The 26,091-nt window shown below is 36.5% G+C and overlaps 1 protein-coding gene across 1 annotated transcript; it reads right to left on the minus strand.

The window, feature by feature from the left end:
- Positions 1-14,537: 14,537 nt before the first annotated feature.
- LOC128861025 (ornithine aminotransferase, mitochondrial) lies at positions 14,538-24,879 on the minus strand. The gene is made up of 6 exons (XM_054098896.1): positions 24,709-24,879; positions 24,259-24,589; positions 15,697-15,865; positions 15,495-15,635; positions 14,919-15,423; positions 14,538-14,846 (listed from the first exon to the last, which is right to left on the minus strand). The coding sequence occupies exons 2-6, from the start codon at positions 24,564-24,566 to the stop codon at positions 14,686-14,688; spliced, it is 1,284 nt and encodes a 427-aa protein (XP_053954871.1). The 5' UTR covers positions 24,567-24,589; positions 24,709-24,879; the 3' UTR covers positions 14,538-14,685.
- Between the last annotated feature and the right edge of the window lie 1,212 nt (positions 24,880-26,091).

Genomic DNA, 26,091 nt, shown 5'->3' on the forward strand with positions numbered 1-26,091 from the left:
AAAATCATTTTCTATTTATTCTAGTACAAAATGGTTGTATCTTTAAAGATACCACGGTCATTTAAGGGTTAATAATATAATAATTCAATAAAAAAAGTCCATTGTCTAAATGATGATGAATAAAAGTATTTAAGACTATAAAAAACGTTAAAATAGTTTTGACCGCCTAGATTAACGAAATACCGGTATGTGCGTCGTTTAGATCATAGATAATGTTTAGATAGCAACGAAGCAATATAGCCGAGACTGTGTTGATTTTTTTTTATATACACACACATGCCCAATCAGTAGTTTTTCAAACGGTAACGAAGTGACGATGTGTTAATTTTTTTCGTATACTACTAACACATTCTTAGTTTTTTTCGTGAATAAACCGAACGGTAGCTCCTGCTAAGTCAGCCCAACGATATGATATTGGCCACAACATTAAAAATCTTTTCCCCAGGAATTTACATAAATTTAATATGTACATAAAATGATCAAGTAAAAAAAAAAAAATTAATTCGTTCTTACTTAAGGGGTAAGTGTTTGTTTTTTCTAGGACTTATAACATTAATGAAGGAAAATCATTTCAGGCATATGATCATCGCGAAAGCACCGAACTTTGCTACTTTTTGGAATATTTCGTTGGTGCGTGACTACCATTCGGAATTCACAGAGAGAACGTAGGTTCGAGTCTCAGTGAAGCACCAAAATTAAGAAAAATATTTTTCTAATAGCGGTCGCCCCTCGGCAGGCAATGGCAAACCTCCGAGTGTATTTATGCTATGAAAAAGTTCCTCATAAAAAATATCTGCCGTTCGGAGTCGGTTTGAAACTGTAGGCCTCTTCATTTGTGGAACAACATCAAGACGCACACCTCAAATAGGAGGAGGAGTTCGGCCAAACACCCAAAAAGGGTGTACGCGCCAATTATATATATATATACATATATTCGATTCGGAAAATGAATTGAAAAGGACTAACAAAATTTAGTTCACAACTGTAAGATCATACTTCGGGCAGGTCCGTTTCTATAGATAATTTATAATGCCGAACATTCTTCAGTGAATAGATGGCTTCGCGGACGTCTGAAATAAAATATCGTCTATAATTTAAATCGAAAATTCTATCCCGACCAGCATAGTTGTGGAAAAGGACAGCGACTACGGGTCCAAGATGTTATTTATTGCGTTAATCATGGGTGGGTGTTATGTTAAGCGAGGAGGGGACATATAAATTACGAACGAATTTCTAAACACCACTTAGCCGCTACTTAGCAGTGCTTGCCAAAAAGACAAAGTAGTTTTTAGAAATATATGGTCTTAAATTATTTAGCGCCATCAAAGTCGTCGAGTTTAGTAGCCAAGTTACCTGTCAGAACACCGCACTCAGGGCTCTACAGGATGCCTTTTTATGTCTCCAAACATAACCTTCAGCCATCAGTCCAGTAAGAGCTGGGAGCTAAGTCGTTTGCTAGATAATTAAAGTTTTATGATGAGCTTTGCTACAATTTCCAGTAGGTCGTGAGCTACTCACAATAAATTTCCTTTTAGACTCTCGTTCTGATTGAGAACCAACTAACACAGAAGTAGTCATTGTATATGGATTTTCCAATACCTTATCCAATTAATATACATATCTCTCCTTTTAGTTCAACCACGACGGATTTACCGCGAAATCTTTACAATATAGGACATTCATTCAGCCACATTTCATCAAACTGAACTGCAAAATGTCTGACGAGATGGTTTTTAGAAAGCTTAACACTTAATCCGATGCCATATGGACAAATCCTAAACGATCTTCAATCGATTCACGCGCTATGCTGTATAATAATCCCCACCTATTGTAGACGCAGATCTTCAGTTGCATCGTGAGACCCGTACTACGCTGGAAAAATTAAGTTCTGGATATTTTATCAAGTTAAACTCCTACCTCCTACCTATCCAAAATCAAGGTGCCGCCGTTACCGATCGCGTGTGTGCGCGACTGCCATTCGGTAGGGTCCAGGCTCGAAGCCCACTATGAGCATGAGAAACCAACGATGGTTGAGGCATATCTCAGAGTGTACTTCGGCCATGAAAACATCTAGTGGCCAAGAAGATATCTAGTGGCTCACAACTCATTTCATGAGCTTCACTTTAAAATTTTTATTAATGTACAATACATAAATAAATACGAGGTGAAGGCGGATTACGTACATATTTTTACTTTTTTAGTTATTTACATACAATGATAAAACAAAATTGTTTAACTATGGTTTATTTTCGATCTTCGAAGGCCCATATCTCGATTTCGGAGGTTAACTTCGGGAAACGGAGAAATGGCTTTTCAACTTATGACTCAATTTCTTAAAAAAAGGTTGATTTCGTACAAGTGTTGTAGAGTGAAATTTAATTTATTTTTAGAAACAAAAACACTACATGAAATATTCTGTGACCTAAAATTTAGAAATATTTTTTGTTTTAATTCTTAAGTTGTAAAATTACTGATCGGATTTTTAAAGTCGTATGAAATAGTTTAAGCTGTTTGAATGTAAAATGTTGTGAACATAAAAAAAGGAAATGACTTAATTTAAACTCGTAATTTTACTTTACAGAATTTTAAAATTGTAAAAGAATCTAAAATATTTGGCCCATCAATGAAATTCTATGGTAGTAAAAGTTATTTGTAATGATTATAATATAGAAAAAATTAAAGGATTATACTTTTGTTGTTCCACATGTATGCATGCACATACATATACAGAAGCTCATACATATTTATGCACATTGAAGTTAGAGCTTTGTACTGAAAAAAAGGAAGTATTGAAAGTAAAAAATAGTTAATAGCAACAATCAAATGTCAAACTGCGGCAAAGTACTGGTGACGCATGTCGGCGATGAACTCTGAATATTAAAAAATTTTGCCTAATTGCTTTGTCAAAGCTTCATGCATATTCATGCGCACATACATACGTTTGTATGGTTGCAGGTATACTTGCATGTATGTATGTATGCCCATTTCAGCAACATGTGATAAATATGGCATGCAAATATGGCTACCTATATGTTCGTATGTATAGTATACATACATAAAGACGTGTGTGTGTGTGTTTCATATCCAGACAAAATGCTTGTTTGATTGTACAATTGACATTGAAATTACATGCCGTCAGTTGAAGTTCGCGTCATTGGCTATTTACTGCACGTGCAGCGCACAAGCCCACCAACTCCTACTCCTCCTTTTAATTATAAAAATTAAGAAAAAAAATTGAAGTGAGAATTTTTTTGTTGCAATACTACACTAATGAGAGACAATTTTTATACCCTTTACAAAATATGTGACTGAACGAACTTTTGTCTTTAAATTAAATTATTTACTTTAGTATTACGTATTTGTACTCCGTTAGATCCTTTCTACAATTCAATGCTCAAAGTAGCCCAGAAATTATTCCCGTACTCAGAAAAGTATAAAGAGAGTGAAATTTGGAACGTATTGGATAGTAAGAGCGTTCTTCTTCATGCACGAAACAGCCCACAATTTTTCTCCGGGTGAAAATTGTCCAAGTGTCAAACTGCATATCAGCTATTTGGTTTTCACATACATACTATGTATATACACACAAGTAGGAAGCAGAACATAATGTAAGTAGAGGAAATTGAATTTCTGAAATTGTAAGTAAATTTTCTCATTTAATATAAAAATATTGATATTTTTTCTTTATTCAGTACAGAAACGGATTTGACTTACGTAATCAAAGCGACAGACAGTTATAATTTCGAGGTTGTAAAAGACTTCGTATATTTAGGAACCAGCATTAACACCGATAACAATGTCAGTCTTGAAATCCAACGTAGAATCTCTCTTGCCAACAAGTGCTACTTTGGACTAAGTAGGCAACTGAGCAGTAAAGTCCTCTTTCGACGAACAAAACTAACACTCTACAAGACTCTCATCATGCCCGTCCTAACGTATGGCGCAGAAGCTTGGACGATGACAACATCCGATGAAGCGACGCTTGGAGTGTTCGAGAGAAAGATTCTGTGTAAGATTTTTGGACCTTTGCACGTTGGCAATGGCGAATATCGCAGACGATGGAACGATGAGCTGTATGAGCTTTACGACGACATAGACATAGCGCAGCGAATAAAGATCCAGCGGCTTCGTTGGCTGGGTCATGTCGTCCGAATGGATACAAACGCTCCGGCTTTGAAAGTATTCGATGCGGTACCAGCTGGTGGTAGCAGAGGAAGAGGGCGGCCTCTTCTGCGTTGGAAAGATCAGGTGGAGAAGGACTTGGCTTCACTTGGTGTGTCCAACTGGCGCCGGTTAGCACGAGAAAGAAACGACTGGCGCGCTTTGCTAAACTCGGCCAAAATCGCGTAAGCGGTTATAGCGCCAATTAAGAAGAAGAAGAATCAAAGCGAATCTATATGACTTGCGGCAAATGATGCAAAAGAAAATTAGTTTGTTTGTGAATGCGCGATTTTTATTTTCAGTTGTCATATAAATACAAAAAATAAGTAAACAGATTTTTCTTGATCTCTAGCATTCCCATAATTTTGGGCATTTTATTCTCGTTAGGAGAATTTAATACTGAGCCTAGCCCTGGGTGTTCAGGAAAAAATCTACTTTTATAATTTTCAGTTGATGACTCAGTTTTGTCAGTTTGGGCATAGGTCGGAATGAAAATTTCCATATTATTTAAATCATCACAATCAGGCTGTTTAAACTCTCAGGCCGTTGAAATTACCTTTTTGTAATTTGTCTGGTGGCCGCCATAGCCGATTGTGTTGGTGGCAGAGGTCTTCGCGATCCTGAAAGCATGTAAAATGCTTCGGGATCGCTGTTGGAAGGGAGACATTAATATTTTTTCCGATAGTCAAGCTGCGATCAAGGCCCTGTTGTCGCCGTATTGCAGTTCTTTTCTGGTGAACTACTGTAAGGAGAAACTCAAACGTCTCGAACGTGCAGGAAACATTTCCCTTATCTGGGTTCCTGGGCACAGGAATATAGAGGTCGACAGAACCGGTTTCAGCTGTCCCCCTCTCAGACATCGGTGTCCTCTTGACCGTTGTTAAAGAGAAACTACACAATTTCTTTCTAAAACAAGCGCAAGACAGATGGAGGTCTTTCTCATCGTGTGCTATTTCGAAAACACTATGGATCAATACGATATAAACAGAACGCTTAAGGTGATGGGAGTCCCCTGCCATTCAATTTCCAAACTCATTGCGCTGTTCACTGGTCACTGGGTGATCGGTACTCATGCGGCGAAGCTTGGAATTCCGTACAACCCCTATTGCAGAAGCTGTGGGGATCCTGCAGAGAAAGAGACTGTTGAACACTTTCTCTGTAAATGTCCGGCTCTGGGGATGACTTGAAGAAACTCTTCAGCCTAGATTCCTTTTCTCTCCTCCACTACATCAACAGCACTGGATGGCTGTAGAAGGTTTTCTCTGCCCAACATTTTTCTTTGCACAGGTAGTGGTCCGCATTATGGTATCAAAACGGCATGTAAGTGCCATTTGAAGTGTGCCTGTGGTACTCTTGCTATCTTACCTACCTACCTATCTTCTTCTGGCTTAGTGGCTTCATGAATAAGCAACCAATTTATGACGTGAAGGTAATAAAATGTAAGTATTTGTTGTAGTCGATTGACACATGTGCATACTTACATACTGTCACGATTGCTACCATTACTGTAAAGTTCCGGTTCCGTTGACAAGTAATGGAAAAACGACTGCAATTTGTAGAAAAAACGTAGCAATGCAAGGAGAATTTTTTTAAATTTTTTTACGACACAAGTGGACTTAATTAAAATTCATATCAGGTTATATGCACACACAAATTCCTACATACATATACCGATTTGGGAGACAACTTGAATTTTCTCTCTGAATAGAGTTTGCTTATAGGTGTATACTTATTTTACAGTGCTTCCATCATGAGATAGGCTATGCTTGGAGCCTCTATCAGCAAAGGTTATAGTAAAACTAAAAAAGCGTCAGAATTTTTAAAGTTTGTCATCTTTTAGCAGCTTAATACAAAAATACCTACATATATATTAAGTACTTGGAGTTGAGTCGTTTGAGTAATATTCTCCAAAAGGGGAATTGGCGGTTACACGCGAGAAAGGGGTAATTGATTGATTGCAAGTAAAGTAAAGTACAAAGCAATCTCAATATTTATAAATTATAACAGATAATATACAATATTTTTTTAGAATTCCAGCTAGCCGTGAGTGGGTAAGATGGTAAAGAAATTGATTTGGTACAACACCGCCCTTGTGAATGTCCTACACTTCAAAGCAGCCCTGCCAAATATTTTGGCGATTATTTCTTTGAAGACCTGGTGGCGGGGTATTTATCAACCGGACCATACTTTTTCCTTTTCAACAGTGGGCCAGTGTGATATAGAAGACTTGTACTTTCAGCGGAAACCTGTGAAACTATTGACTTTTTGAGGGAAGTGTCTTGTGTGATGAAGAAAATGTGATTTCCTAGCCAACAACTATTCAAGCCCTGGAAGCCAAATCGAGTGCGCCTAAATTATTTTCCATCATAAATGCCATGAAACTTTCTTTTGAAATCGCTTCGGTAGTTTCAGATTATTTCTTGGTATTTTCAAAATAATTTTAAAAATTAGAAATCATAAGTTATGCCTGGACTTTTACATAGAGAAAATGGTACTAATACAGAAACTATATGGACAAACACACAAGGCAAAATTATCTTTGATTTTAAGTACGAAAAGAGGACAAAAATGTACATATTTTTATTAGTTTATTTTATAAAAATATTTTTTTATTTTTTATTCAGTTTAAAAAGCTGTTTAATGCATTTTGAACGCAAATGAAACAATGAAAAAAGGCATTCTTTAGAGAGCCCACATCGCATCAAACGATTTTTCATATTTTTCCAGTGCAGCTGGAATTAAGACAAGTGCACAGTTGAAGGCAATCAAATAATAATACTCATAACCACAAAATGCTTCTTTTTATCTCTCCGCAAATTTATTCCGCCATAAGCATATTATCTTATAATAAGCTCAAGTGCCACGACAATTTCAGGGCGCAAATTATACCACATAAAGTGCTGAAAATTACAAAAATAATATGGCATTTTCTCATTTTCGTGAGACGCATTTTTTTCTACTTGCAAGTGGTGAAAATTGGTAAAAGTACTGAAAACGATTGGTGATAGCCGACTGGCAAGTGAGCTACGCCGTTGAAATGTGAGGTTATTTTGTCGATGTGTATGCACTATGGGCAAGGAAATAAAGAACAAATTGTGTTGAATTGCAATTCGAGAGTTAATATGTATTTACAAATACAGGCGGAGAAGGACTTGGCTTCGCTGGGTGTATCCAACTGGCGCCGAGTAGCGCGAGAAAGAAACGACTGGCGAGCTTTGTTAAACGAAATACAAGGTGCGCAAAATTAATCAACCAATTTTGCTTTTGAATACTCCTTTTTACTAAATGAAAATAAATGATTTGAGTCATGAAAATCTTTATTTTGATCTTTACGCGCTCCATTGCTTGTGTGTTTGCATATTGCAGTTCACAAGTGTCAAATATGATTGACGTACGACGGAATTTGCAAAAAAAGTTTATCTATCTTCCGATAGGCTGATCAATTTTGCGCCACCTGATAGAAATGACCACCAGCTCTATGTTTATGTTGTGTAAAAAGAGCTATGAAAACCGAAAAGGTCTTTTGAATTCGTTTTTTTCGAAGTTTTTAATTGTTAGTAATGACATTCTTCTAGTGAACGAGCAGTGTGTATTCAAACCGCTAATAAAACTGCATTTATGTTCAAAGCGGGTCTTTACTTTACTCTTTCTTTAATTCATATAATACTCAAATTGACTGGTTGTACAGCTCCACAACTACTGGCAAACCTTGAGTGGCTCGTAAAAATATAATTAACAAAAGGCTGATACTGCGCATTTTGTGGTATTCTTTGTTTCCTTCGTGCTACGTTTTTCCTCCCCATTGCAATACCTAATGTCTGCCATGCATATTAGCATAACAAAAAAAAAGGACAATTTAAAAGAAAATCAGCGCTCTAGCTGCAATTGTGACTCCAAGAAACTCAGATCAACCCAGTTTCCACTTGTTTCCACAATCACCCCTCGTAAGGAGAAATCACATACCGATCATCCCTGTGGAAAAAATATGTTGTGTTTTGTTTTTTTCTTGCCTTAAATCTTTTATACTCGTAGTATTATGCAAGCAACAAATATGTACATGAGCAATCCGCACCGTTACGTTCTGAACTTCTGTGCAATTTTGTTGTTGCATGTATTGTTTTATGTTTTTATTTGGTTATTATTTACAGCTTTTTTTAAAGCCATGTTATCATCGCAAAATTTGATGTTAGCGTTTTTGTTTTTTTGCCCCATACACATGCACACATCAGGATTTTCGTACATCATGTGTGTGCCCACGTACACATTCATACGTACATAGCTATATTCATAATAAACATATTTATTATACAAGTGCATATATTTACGTGGGTCTGCCGAATTACTTAGTTGCTCCCACCAATGGAAAGCGATTTATTTGCGAACAAAGTAGCTGCTCAGTAGGAGGGGTGATGTATCTAGGCAGCGTTAGCGCCTGCAGGTCCCATGTGCTCATAGGGTGGTAGTAATCAGTGTGCTAAGCTGCTGCATAAATTTGTGTTCAACATGTAAGCGAGTTTTGCATCCGAGAAGAGGCTGTTAATGATAGTGCCATCCAAAACGAAAAATACTTGTATTAAAATCTTGAAGCTGCAATTTACTGGATTCTTCCATTATAACGTGGCTGTCAATAGAAGTGTCCGATCTTCCAACGTTCACCTGCGTTGTTTGAAATTTGTTTTCAGCAAAATTCGATAAATCAGCATTGATGAGAAGTTTACAAATAGTTGAAGTTTATTACCCAAATCATTGGTTCGTCAAAGTTTAAACTTTAAAGTGTTTTGGAAATTTCGATAATTATGTGAATCGATTAGATCATTGCAACAGAGAATATGAATAGAGATATGTTAACACAAATGTACATACTGACAAAATTTACTTCATCAGAAACAACATTTGAAGTGTAGACGTGGAGGCCAAGACTATCAAATCTCCACGGTAAAGATGCTGTAACTCCCTCAATCTTGCTCTGATTGGCCTGAAACTTTGACATATAACCTTTCAGTAAAAGTGCGGCCGCCGTAGCCGAATGGGTTGGTGCGTGATTACCATTCGGAATTCACAGAGAGGTCGTTGGTTCGAATCTCGGTGGAAGTAATAAAAACATTTTTCTAATAGCGGTCGCCCCTCGGCAGGCAATGGCAAACCTCCGAGTGTAATTCTGCCATGAAAAAACTCCTCATAAAAATATATATCTGCCGTTCGGAGTCGGCTTGAAACTGTAGGTCCCTCCATTTGTGGAACAACATCAAGACGCACACCACAAATCGGAGGAGGAGCTCGGCCAAACACCTAACAGAAGTGTACGCGCCAATTATTTTATTTTTTTTTTTTAAAGTGCTATAACTCGCTCAACTTTGCTCTGATTGGCTTCAAATTTCGGCACGTAATTGCAGAAGCGTCAGTCTTTCTAAATATGCAGAAATCATGAAAATCAGTTGTAAAACAACCATGAAAAAAATGTAGAAGGTGTGGTCATTATCAGACCGTTAACCGGCTCTCAGTGAATTTAAAAGGATTAGCTGATTGGCTGATGTAACCGTGATCATGGTAGCGGTTTGTTTACGAAAAAACTGAGATTGAGTTCGTGATATACGAAGGAAATCCATACAGTCTTCGCTCATATTATTCGCTGCCGAAGAACGGCTGAATAAATGAGTGTATGAATATGTGTAAAATAAGCGGGCACTCTTCGCAAATGTCGTTGTACGTCAATCATATTTGATACTTGTGAACTAGACAGGTGCCGCATACAAACAAATAAGCAGAGAAACGCTTAAAGGTAAAAATAAAGATTTCCATCACACAAAATAATTTTTATTATTTAGTAAAAAAGTTATTCAAAAACAAAATTGGATGATTAAAACCTCTGTAAAGAGGTCTATGAAAACCAGCTTAATAAGTAACGTCGAAACGGAAAATTTACACGTCAGACTTATCTATCAAAATAGAATCAGGCTTAAAATATTCATCAGTAAAGGCAAATGAAGTCAGCAGAAGAGGCCTTGTTTTGGTCCTTTAATTTGTAGCAGTTTTTACGGAACCCAGTCCTCGCATTTGGTCCCCAGTTGGGACCACATTAACCACATAACGAACCTACTGGTAATAGACGCTGCAGACTCTGGATGCGTTTGAGATAAATTCGCTGATTGTTTGTAATATTTTTAATTTTTTTTTGGCGATTCAGTGTTAGTTTATTCAGCCAACTTCTACATAATAATGAAATATTTCAAGAATATTTTTCTAAATTTTAATTGCAAATCAAATATTGAAAGTTGTGCAGATGATAGTGAATCTCTGCAGCCGCCTCGAAAAAAGTGGTTTTGTGGTTTACATCATAACTGAATAATCTGAATCAAAAAAATCGTTATGAATTTTTAAGGGAAATGTTTCTCGCAGTATCCCGCCGAAAATTTTTCAATTTTTCAATCGCAGCAATTCGAAGCTAAAAACCAATTTTCGTCAAAAATATCGGCGTATTTGTTATTGAAAGTTTAATAATTATTAAAAAAAAAAACAGATAAAACTCTTAGTGCGAAATTTCCAATTAGTTCAGTGGAGGGACTTACAGTTTTACGCCGCTTCCCAACGGTAGGAGAGCTTTTGTGTTGCAGAAATACATACACTCGGAGGTTTGCCATTGCCTGCCGAGAGGCGAGCGCCATTAGACACATGTTTGTCTTTGTTTTGATGTTTCTTGTCCATGGTTTCGAGCCTGGACACTACTAAATAGTAGTTACGCATCAACCCATTCGTCAATTTTGCTCCGATCGACTAGAAATTTCGACAGAATATTCTTCAGATATTCAGCATTTATTTAATTCATTTCATTACAAAAAAAAATCAAAAACCTTACCACCCCATAATTTCTCTCCTTAAGCTCTGCTCCATAGCTAGAAATATGTAGAAAAATTAGTTTGATTTTATTATTTTCATCTCCTCGTAAACAAATTGAAGCAAAAATGTTTTTGAAACCAATTTCTGTAAAACCATTTTTTGTATATTTACCTTTGCCATTCGCAAAGGGGATATTTTTGTTCAGCTCGCGTACTCCCACTTGTACTGGAAGTACGAGTATTATTTGTGAGCAGCAGATTTGTGTAAATAAAATCAATTGAAATCAATACTGTATGACTTTCGCGGGAGGCATAAATTGCCGGTAGCAAATTTGTTGTAATGGCGTTGAAAGTAATTTGGTAATTCGAGGTGATAAAGTCAAGCGTATGCATTTGGAGGAGTAAACAGGAACAAATGAACAGTGAAAACGGGGAAGTGTGGACTATAAAAGGCTTTTAATCTGAGGTCATGTACTTAATTTGAGGGAGATTAAAGCGAACGTGCTTGGAATATTCTAATTGAGACTAAGAGAAAATCGAATTGGGTTTATTTTTTAACGGGAGCAGCCAATTATAGTAGATGTATGTCAGAAGTGTTAAAGCGTTTAATTTTCAGAATAGAAGGCAGTAGCTCAAGCAGCAAAACTTCTAAATAAAAAGTAAATGAAATCTGGTTTAAATATCTCATTGTACACTTTCACATGTATGCGTTTGTATTATTTCAATTCAACTTCGGCCGACTCAGATAACTTTTAATTAAGTTTATGTTTTGTGCCTAAATAAATAATGTAGTTCTTAAGCCATTTATTTTGGAATCTTATCTTTAAGGTTATAAAAAGCAAAAATAGAAAAAATAAATAAATCTGCAACAAATGCAACTCTTAACACTTTCCGCAATTTTATAGCAATGGGAAGTGTAAAATGTTCTTTGTTATTGCTTTACTCGTATAGAAAGTTGGAGTAGGAGCGTATGCAGTATACTTAGAAAACTCGTACAATAAAAAAGAAGAGAAAAAAGAAATTCTGCTCAATGTTTTTTACAAGAATTTATTTCTTTTAACTGTTTTCAGCTTATCAACATACACCATCGCCCCTACCCATCATCACTTGGTGCTCTCCCAACTGCTGCAATGGTCTGCTTGTTTGTGTATGTTTGTTGTGTTTGTGCGCACAAACGGTCATCAAATGGACATTACACTCTACTCTCTACAAGTCCACAAGGTGCTTACAGTTGTATTGGAGGGGTGGCGTAGCCGTTCGTAGCCAAGTGCTTACCAAGGGTGCCATAATCTTATGGTTTTATCGCCACTTGTTTGAACTTTTGTTGTCGTACAAGATGTCTTTATTAAAATATAAAAAAGCAAAAGAAATGGGGAAAGAATGGCATGCGACCAATAATCGCTGCTTTTTTGTAGCCTTTTTTTTGGTGAGAAATTTCACCCAAAAGAAGGCAGATTTTCCTTTGATTATATTAAACAGTTGCAGTTTGAAGTAGTCTAGTCTATGTCGACACGACGTCGTCATCTTATCTTATCATCTTCAACATAATTAAATAAAGCGTTAAAATTAAAAAAGGAAGTGCTACATAGGAAGCCAGACGCTATTTTAACTTTAACTGCATACCGTTAAGTTGATGGAATTCCGAAGAATTTTTCTGCGTTTTTTGCTCGCAACCTTTGGCCATAGAGCGTAAGACAGTTTGATGCAGCACCAAAGTTAATTTTTTGACCTTAGTTGAATACACTTTGTATCAAGCGCTGCCGGAAGCCGGTTTGTTAGGCGTGAAAGTGGCAACATTTGTGGTGTTTAAGATGTGCCTTTGTTATAAAAAAGTTATTTGCGAATTAATACATATAAACAGTCACTCCAAAAGTATACATATTTGACCACAAGAAAATAATATTTACTTTTTGGAACAATTTTATCATGAAAATTTTTACTGGTGTTGCGTTCATGCAACATACTTTTTTTTGATATTTTTCTTTTTGAGAGCGAGTTCTCAGAAATTAAGGGGCCCTGGTGGTCTAGAGCTCGAAAATGTAGGGTATTTTCAGGAATTTTTTTTACAATAAAGATAAATGAAAATCGATATTTAAATTTTTTAGGCTTTTTATTAAACTTCTTTTACATACAAAAATGAATTTTTTTTTTTAATTTTAATAATTTTAAAATTGGTGCTGAAGTTGACCCTCCCCAAAACCCCAAAAAATTATTATTTTTCAGTATGAATATAGCCCAGCCCCTGCGGCTCACAACGGACCCATTTCGTGGTCTAAGTGGCAGTGCTGTCTCTATGTGCGATGCGGCTGTCAAACCTAACCTTACCTATGACTGTAGCTATGTCCCGTACTATAATAAAAAAAACTTGAATTTTGAATGTGACATTTTAAAAATCGTTTTTTTTTCAGTTTTTCATTCAAAAAATTCGAAATAATTGAAATAATAATATGATTCTAGTACGGGCGATAGCCATTGATGTTTTGAAAAGAAATTATAAAAATTTCTGACGATGCGGTTGAACAGTTTTTTTTTTGACTACACCTGGACGAAAAAAGTAGTTTTGAGATAATTGAGTTTCAAGTTTTGAGAGTGGCCGCGTGATGAATCTGACTCTACCTGCTAAAACGGCTGTGGAATCGAAAATATTGGGTATATCATTCCAAAAATTTGACAGTATATTCTTCCTTTATTTAAGCCTATACTTTCGAAATATAAAAAAAAAATCGATTTTTTTTTTTTCTAGACCACCGGGACCCCTTAAGTTACTGCATAATTTTTACCTGAACAAACCTTTTGCCTGTCAAAGGCCACTTCATTTCTTTAAGACGTTAGGCACAATTTTTTCGCAGAGACTACCACTTAAAATTATAAATAAGTATGCTGCATTGTTTGTGTGACCTCCATTGCGTTCGTTTATTGTTGCCTTTTCTACTTTAATTAAAACGTTAAAATCGCTAATTATTTTCTTCACCCTGTGGTATCACATTGCAGTGGTGTTGGTGCGTGTTCATAATGCCGCGCTCGAGTATTTACATTATTAGATTTTTTAATTTCTTTCGCTACGTTTTTTCTGCTATTGAAGCAGTGCTAAGGCCAGGGTGTTTAATATTTATCTTTATGGTTTCGACTGACGGTTGAAGTACACCATTTCTTTGACAATATTAAACTTCCGTTTGCCTTTTCACTGTAATTTTTCTGGTATTCTATCGGATTTTTAAATGTTTTCGGTGACGGACATTGGCATTTGCAGGGTGGTGGGTTGACTTTTTGTGACTTTCGCCAAGTTTGGCACACTTTAGTCAATTGCGCAGAGACACTATTTGTCGGCTTTTCCTGGCGGGTGGTTAACATCAAAAGATTAAAAGAGTCAGTGATTTTTTCTTTACTTACATTTTTTATTTAACGAAGCGCAAAAAGGTTGAGCAGACTTTTTTGTACAATATGAGAAATTTCAAATATTTATTTTATTTAATTACACAGACTGTTTAACCCAACACTTCACACAAAGCTCAATGCTCAGTGCAGTAAATATAAATAAACCGATTTTATAAAAAAATACAGATGTATTTGTAGCATCTCCAAAACACTCATACATTCATGCCGAAATTTTAGTTGCTATCTTAAAGGCTGCGCTTACGTGTCTAAAAAATGCTAATAAATGCCAAAGGCTATAAAAAAATATAATAAGCGTTTAAACGCTCAGGATTGTGTTCTTAATGATTTCGGCGCACTCGCGCGTTTGTTCCTCTGAGATGACGAGTGGTGGTGCAAAGCGAATGATATCGCCATGTGTGGGCTTGGCAAGGAGGCCATTATCACGTAATCTCAGGCATATGTCCCATGCATCAAATTCTAATATGGAATAAAAGATGTTTTTTTTTAGAATAGTATAATCGAAAAATTTTAAATTAATTTACTACTCACTTTTGTTGATTACAATGGCATTTAGTAGACCTTTTCCGCGCACGATACTCACAATGTCCTTGGGCAGCGTATTCAGTTCGCTGCGTAGTAAATTTCCCATTTTTTCTGCATTCTCCGCTAGGCGTTCTTCTAGCAGCACTTCCAGCGCAGTAATGGCCACTTTACAGCCCAAGGGGTTACCACCGTATGTTGAGCCATGGCGTCCAGGTTGTATACACTCCATCACTGCATCGTCAGCCAATACTGCTGAGACTGGATAGAGGCCACCCGATAGCGCTTTGCCCAGTATAAGTAAATCAGGCTTAACCTCTTCATAATCGACGGCTAGCATGCGTCCAGTGCGCGCCAGACCAGTTTGCACCTCATCCGCTATCCACAATACGTTGTATTTGGTGCAAAGCTCGCGCACTTTCGTCAAGTAACCAGCATCTGGCACCACAACGCCTGCCTCACCTTGGATGGGTTCAACCATAAATGCACAAACATTAGGGTCTTGTAAGGCTTTCTGAAAGTGTGCGTTTTTTTCAGTGCATAGAAAAAAATTTTACGATTTAAAGAAACGAAAAGTAGGCTTACCTCCAAAGCCTCGAGGTTATTGTATTTGACAATTTCAAAACCAGGCATATAAGGCCCAAAGTTTTCGTAACTTAATGGATCAGTGGATGCGGAAATGGCAGACAAGGTGCGGCCCCAGAAATTGTTCTCAGCAAAGAGTATCTAAAAAGCGTAAAAATGTTATATGTTTTTTAGTTCTGTAATCGTAATTTGCTGAACAAACCTTAGCCTGATTATCTGGCACTTTCTTCTTCATGTACGCCCAGGCACGTGCGATTTTACAAGCGGTTTCGCCACCCTCAACACCAGTATTCATTGGCAAAACTTTTTCGTAATTGAAAAGCTTTGTTATGAACTCTTCATATTCGCCCAGAACATCAGAGTAGAAGGCTCTGAAGAAAAAAAAAAATTAAACGTTAGCATTTTAATTGTATTTTGATGTACGATTCTTATTGTTTAATTTTGTATTAATCGTGTACTATTTTGGAGCGTTGACTTTAAATGTGAATTTAATAATTTTTGATTCACATTGAAAGAATTGGCAGTTAGCAAAATTTGATTAAAAAATAACCAATACTATTTAAGGTGCCTAGAATCGGACGGGCGGACCATTATGTACTCAACATAGGTTTCTATGGAAATTAATTAGCGCAGAATCATTTTTCTGGATTAAGTATAGTATCTGTATACCTACATACATATGTACTTACATGCCTATAAACTAAATTTAAAATTGGACTAATCTTGATTTATTAGCTCAAAAATGTCTTGGCTTCAACATCATTAAAATTATTGTTTTTTTAATTTATTTTTTATTTTATTTATTATTAATATTTTTTTGTTTGTATTTTTTTAATTTTTTTTTATTTTTTATTTTTTTATTATTATTTATTTTTGTTTTTATTTTTTTTTCGTTTTTTTATTTTATTTTGTTTCAATTTTATTTATTGCACATGCTAATCAATGTGATTTAAGCACTAGCGACAAAGGCCATCGGTTAGTTTTGTTGTTACATTGGAGGCTTTTATGAGGCAATTCGTGCCCGCTTTCAGTATATTTGATTTTAATTTTTAAGTTTTTGATACCAAAGAAGGTTCGACGCTTCAAGTGATGAAGAAACTTCATTCCACGCGAAATTTGCCAATTCGTGTGTAATCGACTGATTTCGCCTATTTCGAACTGAAGCACGTTAAAAATTTCAATATTGAACTACGGCTAAAAATGATGATATAGCAGCCGCCGTTACCGAATGGCTTGGTGTGTGACTACTATCCGTGGGTGTGTTCGAATCTCCTGGAGTAGGTTCTCCGAGCATGAAACACAAAATGAGAGAAAAAGATTTTTCTAATAGGGGCTAACATTCTCTGGTATAACAGCAAAAGACACTCTCCATAAATTTTGGTGAAAGCTGCTAAAGTAACAGGCATTGGTTAAATAAAAATTCGGGTCGTTCCGATATCGTAGAATCGACTGTTGGGGAAATGAACGGTGTTGTTTTGCGATGTAAGAAAATTATTTTTTTAATTAATTTTAATTTAATTAACTTGTTACACAATATGCAGAAAAAATAAAATTTTTTGTATCCGAAAATATTTATTTTCCCACTGTGTATTTTGTATTCGTACTAAATTTGCGATGCGCAAATTGCAACGGAAATATGACATTATCGACTGTATGCCACTTATCATAGCTTTTATATAATCAATGCTAATAAGTACATACTCGTACATTTTTATGCATTTTAATAGAGTCTGCACTCCTTCGTAAAGTGTTTTGGCGATCGTTTTCTCCAATTTGTGGTGTGCACGGTGTTGACGGGCAAATTTTTTTCATGGCGAAAATATACTCCTCTACTCTAAAGCACTTTTCTTTCATTGTATGCTTCATCTTTACATTGTTTGCGAACCGGTGACCGAACAAATGATAGTCACATTTAAGCTGACTTAGCTACGGCGATCGCAACAAGGCAAAAATATTGATAAGCGCTGCATGTATGTACTATATATGTAAATGTCTATTGATAATATGTACGTGAATATATATAGATTCATTTCGCGGCAAGTAATAAATTTGATACGCCAAACACCGCTCATTCATGCCCAATTAATTCCTAAATATATTTTCTTCAATATATGTATGTATGTACACTTATATGTGAGTATATATTTTTAACGATTAATAAATAATTTTATAAATAGCCTGAGAAGCTCGAGTCTTCGCGAAAATAGACGTTGCGAATGATAGATAACTGTGGTTTTAATCAATCTTTTGTGTAGCCAAGAGTACTTGAATTATGTGTTATGTGTGTTTGTTTACATTTTTATTGGCTCTGATGAACGTTTGTCGTTTACACCAAGTTATGGAAAGTTTTTGTCACATACATATGAATATGCATACAAGCAGATACCCTGCAGGGAAAAATACTGGTTGTGAAATATGACACTACCAGGTCACATTTTCACCTCAACCAGTTCGTGTTCTATCTTTTTTCCATGTAAACAAGTGGTATTTTTTTATTTATTTATATTAAATATAATTGGGCCGCAGTAGCCGAATGGATTGGTGCGTGACTACCATTCGGAATTCAGAGAGAACGTAGGTTCGAATCTCGGTGAAACACAAAAATGAAGACAAAGTTTTTTCTAATAGCGGTCGCCTCTCCGCAGCCAATGGCAAACCTCCGAGTGTATTTGTGCCATGGAAAAGCTCCTCATAAAAAATCATCTGCCATTCGGAGTCGGCTTAAAACTGTAGGTCCCTCCATTTGTGGAACAACATTAAGACGCACACGTCAAATAGGGGGAGGAGTTCGGCCAAACACCCAAAAAGGGGGTGTATAATTGTAAATAATTACATTACAGGAGTAAGAAAACTAGCAGCTTAGGCTATCGGCATATAAGGGGTATTTTTTACGCGCCAATGTCCTAGAAAATGCCAATTGTCTAGCCATGCGTCACCAAAATACCACTTCATACTAACTAAAAAAAAAACAATAGTTCGATATGTTTCTAAAAAATCCACTTTTAGACCAATTAAAATATGGAAAAACATCCATTCCATTCCAACGTTTTGAAATATTCTACATATTAATTAAAAGAATTATACTTTTTTTTTTAAATTAAATGAAACTTCATTTGGTTCAACATACAAATATTTGTTCAAAATTACACAATAAATCCGAAAAAAATGAAACAAATTCTTAAAAAAAAAATTAATAAATATTAAAAAATTAAAAATAAGGGAATATAATTTAAGGTATAAAATTTACTAATATTCGTTTATTGTTATCGTTTTAGTAATTTCGATTTCATATTTTATGTGCCTGGCCCTTTTTTGAAGAGCACCATTTTTTATACAATAGCCGAGCCTTAAATCAACAAATTTGCAGACAAATTGAACATTTTAAACCGACATTGTTTTAATCAATGACAATCTAGTATGATTTCTTCTATTAAATACCAGTATCTGAACTAATGGGTGATTTTTTAGTTATTATCTTTTTAAACAGTTCGTTTAAACAGCTGACGCACGTTTCGGCTTTTGTTTTACTATCAAACATCTTCAGTTTGGTCTATAATTTAACCATGAATCGTCTTATAAACGAACAACGCTTGCAAATCATTGAATTTTATTATAAAAATGCGTGTTCTGTTAAGAAAGTTTATCGCGCGCTTCTTCCATTTTATGGTCAGTTTAATCGACCCACTGAAGCGGCTATTCGAGCTATTGCGACTAAATTTAGAACCAAATTTACATTATTGGACATCAAACCACCAACACGCTTACGTAGAGTGCGAACTGAAGAAAATATCGCAGCTGTATCGGCCAGTGTTAATGATGGTCATCAATTACCGATTCGTCGCCGTTCGCAGCAATTCGGCCTCTGTTACTCAACAACGTGGACAATTTTGCGAAAGGATTTAGGTGTGAAGCCTCTCAAAATACTGCTGGTGCAAGAATTGAAGCCGAACGACCTACCGCAAAGCAGAACTTTTGGTTAATGGGCTCTTGGAAAGTTGGCCGAAGATCCACTTTTTTATCGAAAAATTGTGTTCAGCGACGAAGCTCATTTTTGGATCAATGGGTACGTAAATAAGCAGAATTGTCGATTTTGTAGTGAAGATCAGCCAGAAGAATTGCAAGAGATACCAATGTATCCAGAAAAGGTCACAGTTTGGTGCGGTTTATGGGATGGAGGTATCATAGGCCATACTTCTTCAAAGATGCTGCGAATCGTAACGTAACTGTGAATGTTGAGCGCTACCGTGAAATGATATCCAACTTTTTTTTGCCCAAAATGCAAGAGCTTGACTTGCATGACATGTGGTTTCAGCAAGACGGTGCCACATGCCACACAGCACGCGTAACAATGGACTTGTTGAGAGGCGAGTTCGGTGAACATTTTATTTTACGTTCGGGACCTGTCATAACACCTTTAGATTATTTTTTGTGGGGCTATGTTAAAGCTCATGTCTATTCAGACAAGCCTGCTTCAATTTACGCATTGGAAGACAACATTAAAGCATTTATATGTAAGATACCGGCCGAAACATTGAAATTTGAAGCGCAGTCGCGGTCAACATTTGCATGAAATAATCTTCAAACATTAAATTATATTATATTGACTGTACTATCGATTTAAATCAAAATTTCATGCATTTTTCTGAACTTTACGTGTGTTTTTTTGAAAAACTTTCCTATAACTCTTAAAAAATCACCCTTTCTAATGTTTCCGTATTAGCTTCACTTTTCCCTACAGGGTAGCAAGAGTAAGTGTATATGAAGTGATATACGCATATACAGCAAAATAAAGCTTGGTTATCTTTAATTGAAGCCACTTAGACTTTCTATAGCAGCGACTCGGCTATTTAATGTGGGAACTTGTAGAGTAATTCGGCTTATAAGGGACAACTTCTTTGTCTTGTTCAATTAGGTATTTATTTATTTATATATATATACTAGCAACTTTTTGTGTGTGTTCGCTAACCGGCCGTGTCTTTGCACCGAATTAAACCAAACTTACACACATTGTTAAGTAGGTATTGAAGATGGCTTACGTATAGTTTGGATGCCTATTGGTGGATAGGGCTCGAGATATAGGTCAAAACGTGAACCCGTGTAACCTTCGGATGTGTATGTACAATATGGGTATCAGATGGAAGCTGTTGGTGAATGCTTTAGTTCAGAGTATTTTTCATGCCGCTCCGTGACTAGGGTCTCGAGATAGAGACCAAAACGTGGAGCCTAGAATGTGTTTGTACAATATGGATATCAGATGGAAGCTGTTGGTGAATGCTTTAGTACAGAGAATTTTTCATACCGCTCCGTGACTAGGGTCTCGAGATAGAGACCAAAACGTGGAGCCTAGAATGTGTTTGTACAATATGGATATCAAATGGAAGCTGTTGGTGAATGCTTTAGTACAGAGTATTTTTTATGCCGCTCCGTGACTAGGGTTTCGAGATAGAGACCAAAACGTGGAGCCTAGAATGTGTTTGTACAATATGGATATCAAATGGAAGCTGTTGGTGAATGCTTTAGTTCAGAGTATTTTTCATGCCGCTCCGTGACTAGGGTCTCGAGATAGAGACCAAAACGTGGAGCCTAGAATGTGTTTGTACAATATGGATATCAGATGGAAGCTGTTGGTGTAAGTTTGGTTTAATTCGGTGCAAAGACACGGCCGGTTAGCGAACACACACAAAAAGTTGACTTTATTTTATATATAAGATTAAAAAATTCTTTCTCTTCTTTATTGGTCTGTAATTCCATTTTTGGAACAACATCAAGACGCACGCCACAAATAGGAGGAGGGGCCCGGAAAAACACCTAACAGAAGTGTACACGCCAATTATTTATTTTAATAGCCTATGCGATTTTGGCTGTTCTCTTCCTCTGTTATTACCAGCAAATCACCGCAGCGTATACCTTCAGGGAATTAGCGTTTGTATCCCTTCGTATCACATGGCTCAATAACGGAGCACGCACTCATCTAACACTCCTCTCACTCTAAACCCAACCCGTTGAAGCGGCATATTTCAAGAGCCTACCATTAGATGAGATAGACGATAACGACCGATGACTACACCATACTGACAGGGTTTGATGCATTGTTAAAACAGCAACAACCTAATAACGGAGCCGTTGTATAATATGCATGGCTCTGTAAAGTTCATATATGTACCCTTTCGTTACATCGTCATTACAATATCATTTTCGCTCAGAATCGGATATATGATACATTATATTATATGATACACATTCACAAAGACACATATTTTTGAAATATCTGGGAGTTTCAGATTATTTCCATATTATTGGCTCTCAGTGAATTGAATGCAATTATATCAGGTTGCAGAGCTCGTAAGGTTGGCTGACTGTAAATAAATTGCGTGGAAATCCCTCCCTAATGGCGCTCTCTACAACACAATTTTATTACATGAAAAATTATGGAATGGCTTTCCCATCTTCAAGCTTGATCCATCAGACTAATAAGGTTTGCAATATGGACTTCCTGTCTTCTAGAACGTTCGGCTACAAAAGATGTTTCAAAGCATTTTATAATTTTGTGCTTCGTAATATTGTCATTAAAATCTTCATATATTCGACTTTCCAGATTTATATCACAGAACACATTTTCGGATGCATTCCTATATATTTTTGGCATTTTCCTGTCTTTACTTTGTTTTAACAAATTTCATCAATTATTAAAGAGGGAAATATTGAACCATATCAAATAAATAAATATAAAAAAATTGCCAAGAAACATTTTTTTTTATAAAGCATGATATTGGTATATATAAAATTGATTATCCTTTTACGAGTGGAAAAATTATAGTATGAAATATGAATACTTCATTGAATGTAATATTTTTTATGAAATATGATAAAGGGTGTTTTTTTTAGAGGTTAGGTTTTCAAGTTGGCACTACTTTTTTCGTAGATGGTCTTTTTGACAGCTGTCACTTGATTTATGCTCAGTTTGGTTTGCCATTTCATAATGAATAGACTTACACCTGAACAACGTTTGCAAATCGTGCAAATTTATTACGAAAATAATGGTTCGGTTCGCGCGACGCATCGCGCGCTGCGTCCAATATTCGGTCGACATACTCGTCCATCAGAGTCACTAATTCGATTAACCATGGATCGGTTTCGCACCACGTTTGCTCTAGTGGATAATACGCATCCTCAGAGACGTCGTACAGTGCGCACCGAAGACGCTATTGCTGCTGTGGAGCAGAGTATCGAAGAAGACCCGAATGAGTCCATCCGCCATCGCGCGCAGCAATTGGAGATGTGCCCATCCACTTTATGGAAGATTTTGCGGAAGGATCTTGGTTTGCGGGCTTACAAAATCCAACACGTGCAAGAATTGAAGCCGAACGACCATCAAGCGCGTCGCACGTTCGGTGAATGGGCCCAAAACGAGATGGCCACCGATCCCGAATTTCACAAGAAAATTTTGTTCAGCGATGAAGCTCACTTTTGGTTGAATGGGTATGTCAATAAGCAAAATTGTCGCATTTGGAGTGAACATAATCCACAAGCCATTGCTGAGACGCCGTTACATCCTCAAAAAGTCACTGTTTGGTGTGCTCTATGGGCAGAGGGAATCATTGGTCCATATTTCTTTAAAAATGAAGCCGGCCATAATGTTACGGTCAATGGAGAGCGCTATAGAGCCATGATTAATGACTTTTTCGTGCCTGAATTGGACGATGTTGATGTGGACGACCTTTGGTTCCAACAAGACGGCTCTACATGCCATACAGCCAACACAACAATCGATTTATTGAAGGAAACTTTTGGTGAGCGCATTATCTCGCGCCGTGGACCTGTGGCGTGGCCTCCAAGATCGTGCGATATAACACCGCTGGACTATTTCTTGTGGGGCTATGTGAAGTCGCTTGTCTACGCAGATAAGCCCGAGACGATTGACGTCTTGGAAAAGAATATTCGGCGCGTTATTGCTGACATACGGCCCCAATTGCTGCAAAAAGTGGTCGAAAATTGGGCCTCTCGGCTGGAATTTATTCGAGCCAGCCGCGGCGGCCACTTGCCCGAAATCATTTTTAAAACATAATGGCAAGCCCTTATCTTTATAATAAAGCTAAATTCTTGGCCATAACATTAAATTATATACGTTTTATTTCATCTTGAAAACCTAACCTCTAAATAAAACACCCTTTAGAAGTGAATTTATTAATCAAAATATGCATTCGACCAGGCGAAGAGTCTAAGTACAAATTTCTCCAAGTGTAAGGATAATAAGAGAAAATTGTAAGGATATTAGCAATTACAACACCGAATAAGGGAAATGTGACAGCAATTAGTACGTTTAGTACAAATTTTAGCATAAATACCGACAATTTAACTTCTGCGCTGCTATTCTTGTATTGTGCATTTCAAACGGGATATGTTTTTATTTGACTACGTTGCATTCGAACAGAAATCCACTCAAAAGTAATAAATCAATTGTTTTGTTGTTAAAAGTCGCATCATGATAAGCTTCTAAAATGTTGGGGTCAAAATGTCTAAAATGTTGATAAGCTCTCAAAAAGGCCCAAATTGCGACTTTAGTAGTAAAACACTAACACTGATGGACAGTGATAGTATAAAGAATTTTTAAACTCGCTAGAAATATTTTCTTCCAATTTCATATTTACATATGTACATACAAAAATCGAATGAAACAAATTAAATTTCCAAGTGTCAAAGACATTGCTTTTGTGTTTTCTTTTTTGCTGTCACAACGGACACCAATAAATTTTAAAATACTCACCTGGATGTCAGCGTTAGCTTCTGCGCCTGTTCCGTTAGAGTATTCACAATTTTTGGATGGCAATGGCCTTGATTGACAGCTGAGTAGGCACTTAGAAAGTCAAAATAACGTTTACCCTCAACATCCCAAACGAAAACACCCTCGCCACGTGTCAACGCCACCGGTAGGGGGTGATAATTGTGTGCGCCGTATTTGTTTTCACGGTCAAATACTTGTTGTGATGTCACTTTGTGTGCAGTCTGCTGGAGCTTTTGCTGTTGGCTGCTCATGTAGCGCACAGCCAAGTTGGAGGAGAATTTTGAGAACATAATGAGCGAAAATAGAAATGTCTCTGAAAGTAAAATAATTTTATTTAAATCATCGCACGACGGTCGCCAGAAAAAAAAATTGAAATCGTCTATTTATTATAGAATTAATACAAATAATAATAGTCAAATACGTTTCACTCACTTTCTAACTTTAGAAATACTGGAAATACGTAAATTTTCTTTTATTACGTATATGTATGTATGCACGTATGATTATGATCACTTTGTAGTTTACTAGAATTCACTTAATATACACTTAAGTTTCCCGGGATTAGTACTTTACGCCAACACTTCTCCCCTATGACTGAAATAGAGCATCGTTCGCACGATCGCTGAATGCTCCAACGAATTGTTTTGGTGTGTTGGTCTTTTGTTATAACTCGTGTTTTCTCCGATTATCATTTGTGTTATTTATTCACACGTGTTGTCGATAATTTCGCACAATATTCACGGTAGCTGATAAAAACTAGTGCTTTCTTCTTGTTGTATTTTTTGTACTCACACTGCCAAGCCTCTTTTTCATTTCCCCTACCACGCAAAATGCTCACATACACATATTCAGAGACTAAAGCGAGAGACTAGTTAAATTGTTGTTGCTGCTAGTGGATGCCGCTGTAAATTTCGTTATCAATTAAGCTTCTTGATTTTACATCAACTTAAAGAAAAAACTTTCCATTGACCGTTTCAAAAGATTGTATGTTGATCTACTTCCATATATGGACATGTACATATGTATATATAATGTATTTATATACATACATGTATTTATATGTAGCCCAATATATGTATGTTGTACAAGTAGAGATCGAAAATAATTCTTATTCGGTCAGTTCTTTGCTCAAAAATAAGACACTGAGAGAAAAGCATTTTAGTACACCGAAGTGCCAAAAGTAATAATTCATAGTCTACGCAGTGGGGATATGCTTGCTATAATGAATAAACTGGAGTCGGCCCGCACACATTCGCACTATAGAATATCTCAGTGCCAGCGAGAAAGTGAATCGATCGAAATGCCAAAAACATCGCTGTTTCAGTTCAAAATGAGTCATATGCAACAAATCTACGCCGTGCTCAATGATTGCGGATCTCTCAGTCCACAAAGTGGTGAATTTTGCATAAAGAGATGAATTTAATTTCACATTTCTTCGGTTAGGCTCTGCAAATTATAAAAATCTGACATGAAGTTTGGTCACGATGTACAGAATGCAGAAATGTGCCCAACCTTAGACCGTTAACCGGCTTTCAGCGAATTTGAAGTCATCGGCTGATTACGTGTTAGCTGATTTGGTTTGTTTACAAAAAAAACTGAGATTGTGTTGGTAATATTGGCGAAAATAATCAACGAAGTCTTTGTTGCTGCCCGAATAACGTGTGAAATGAGCGAGCAAAATTCTACTGCCGAGTCTCCGTTGACGCAGCATCTCTCACAAATTTGCTCTGAATGGCTAAACATGATAATCTATCATTCTTAAAGTGTGGTACAAATTTTTCTGTAGATTCTGCGGAAGATTGTTGTACCTTTGTG

This window comes from Anastrepha ludens, chromosome 4 (genome assembly GCF_028408465.1).
Source record: "Anastrepha ludens isolate Willacy chromosome 4, idAnaLude1.1, whole genome shotgun sequence".
NCBI classification, from domain to species: Eukaryota; Metazoa; Arthropoda; class Insecta; order Diptera; family Tephritidae; genus Anastrepha; species Anastrepha ludens.

Bases quoted from the DNA above. Each gene is read 5' to 3' on its own strand.
- LOC128861025 (XM_054098896.1), bottom strand. From the start codon at position 24,566: ATGTTCTCAAAATTCTCCTCCAACTTGGCTGTGCGCTACATGAGCAGC. The intron at 15,866-24,258 runs GTGAGTATTTTA...TTTTTTCTTCAG, and splicing joins AAGCTAACGCTGACATCCAG to AGCCTTCTACTCTGATGTTC. The intron at 15,636-15,696 runs GTTTGTTCAGCA...TACGCTTTTTAG, and splicing joins TGCCAGATAATCAGGCTAAG to ATACTCTTTGCTGAGAACAA.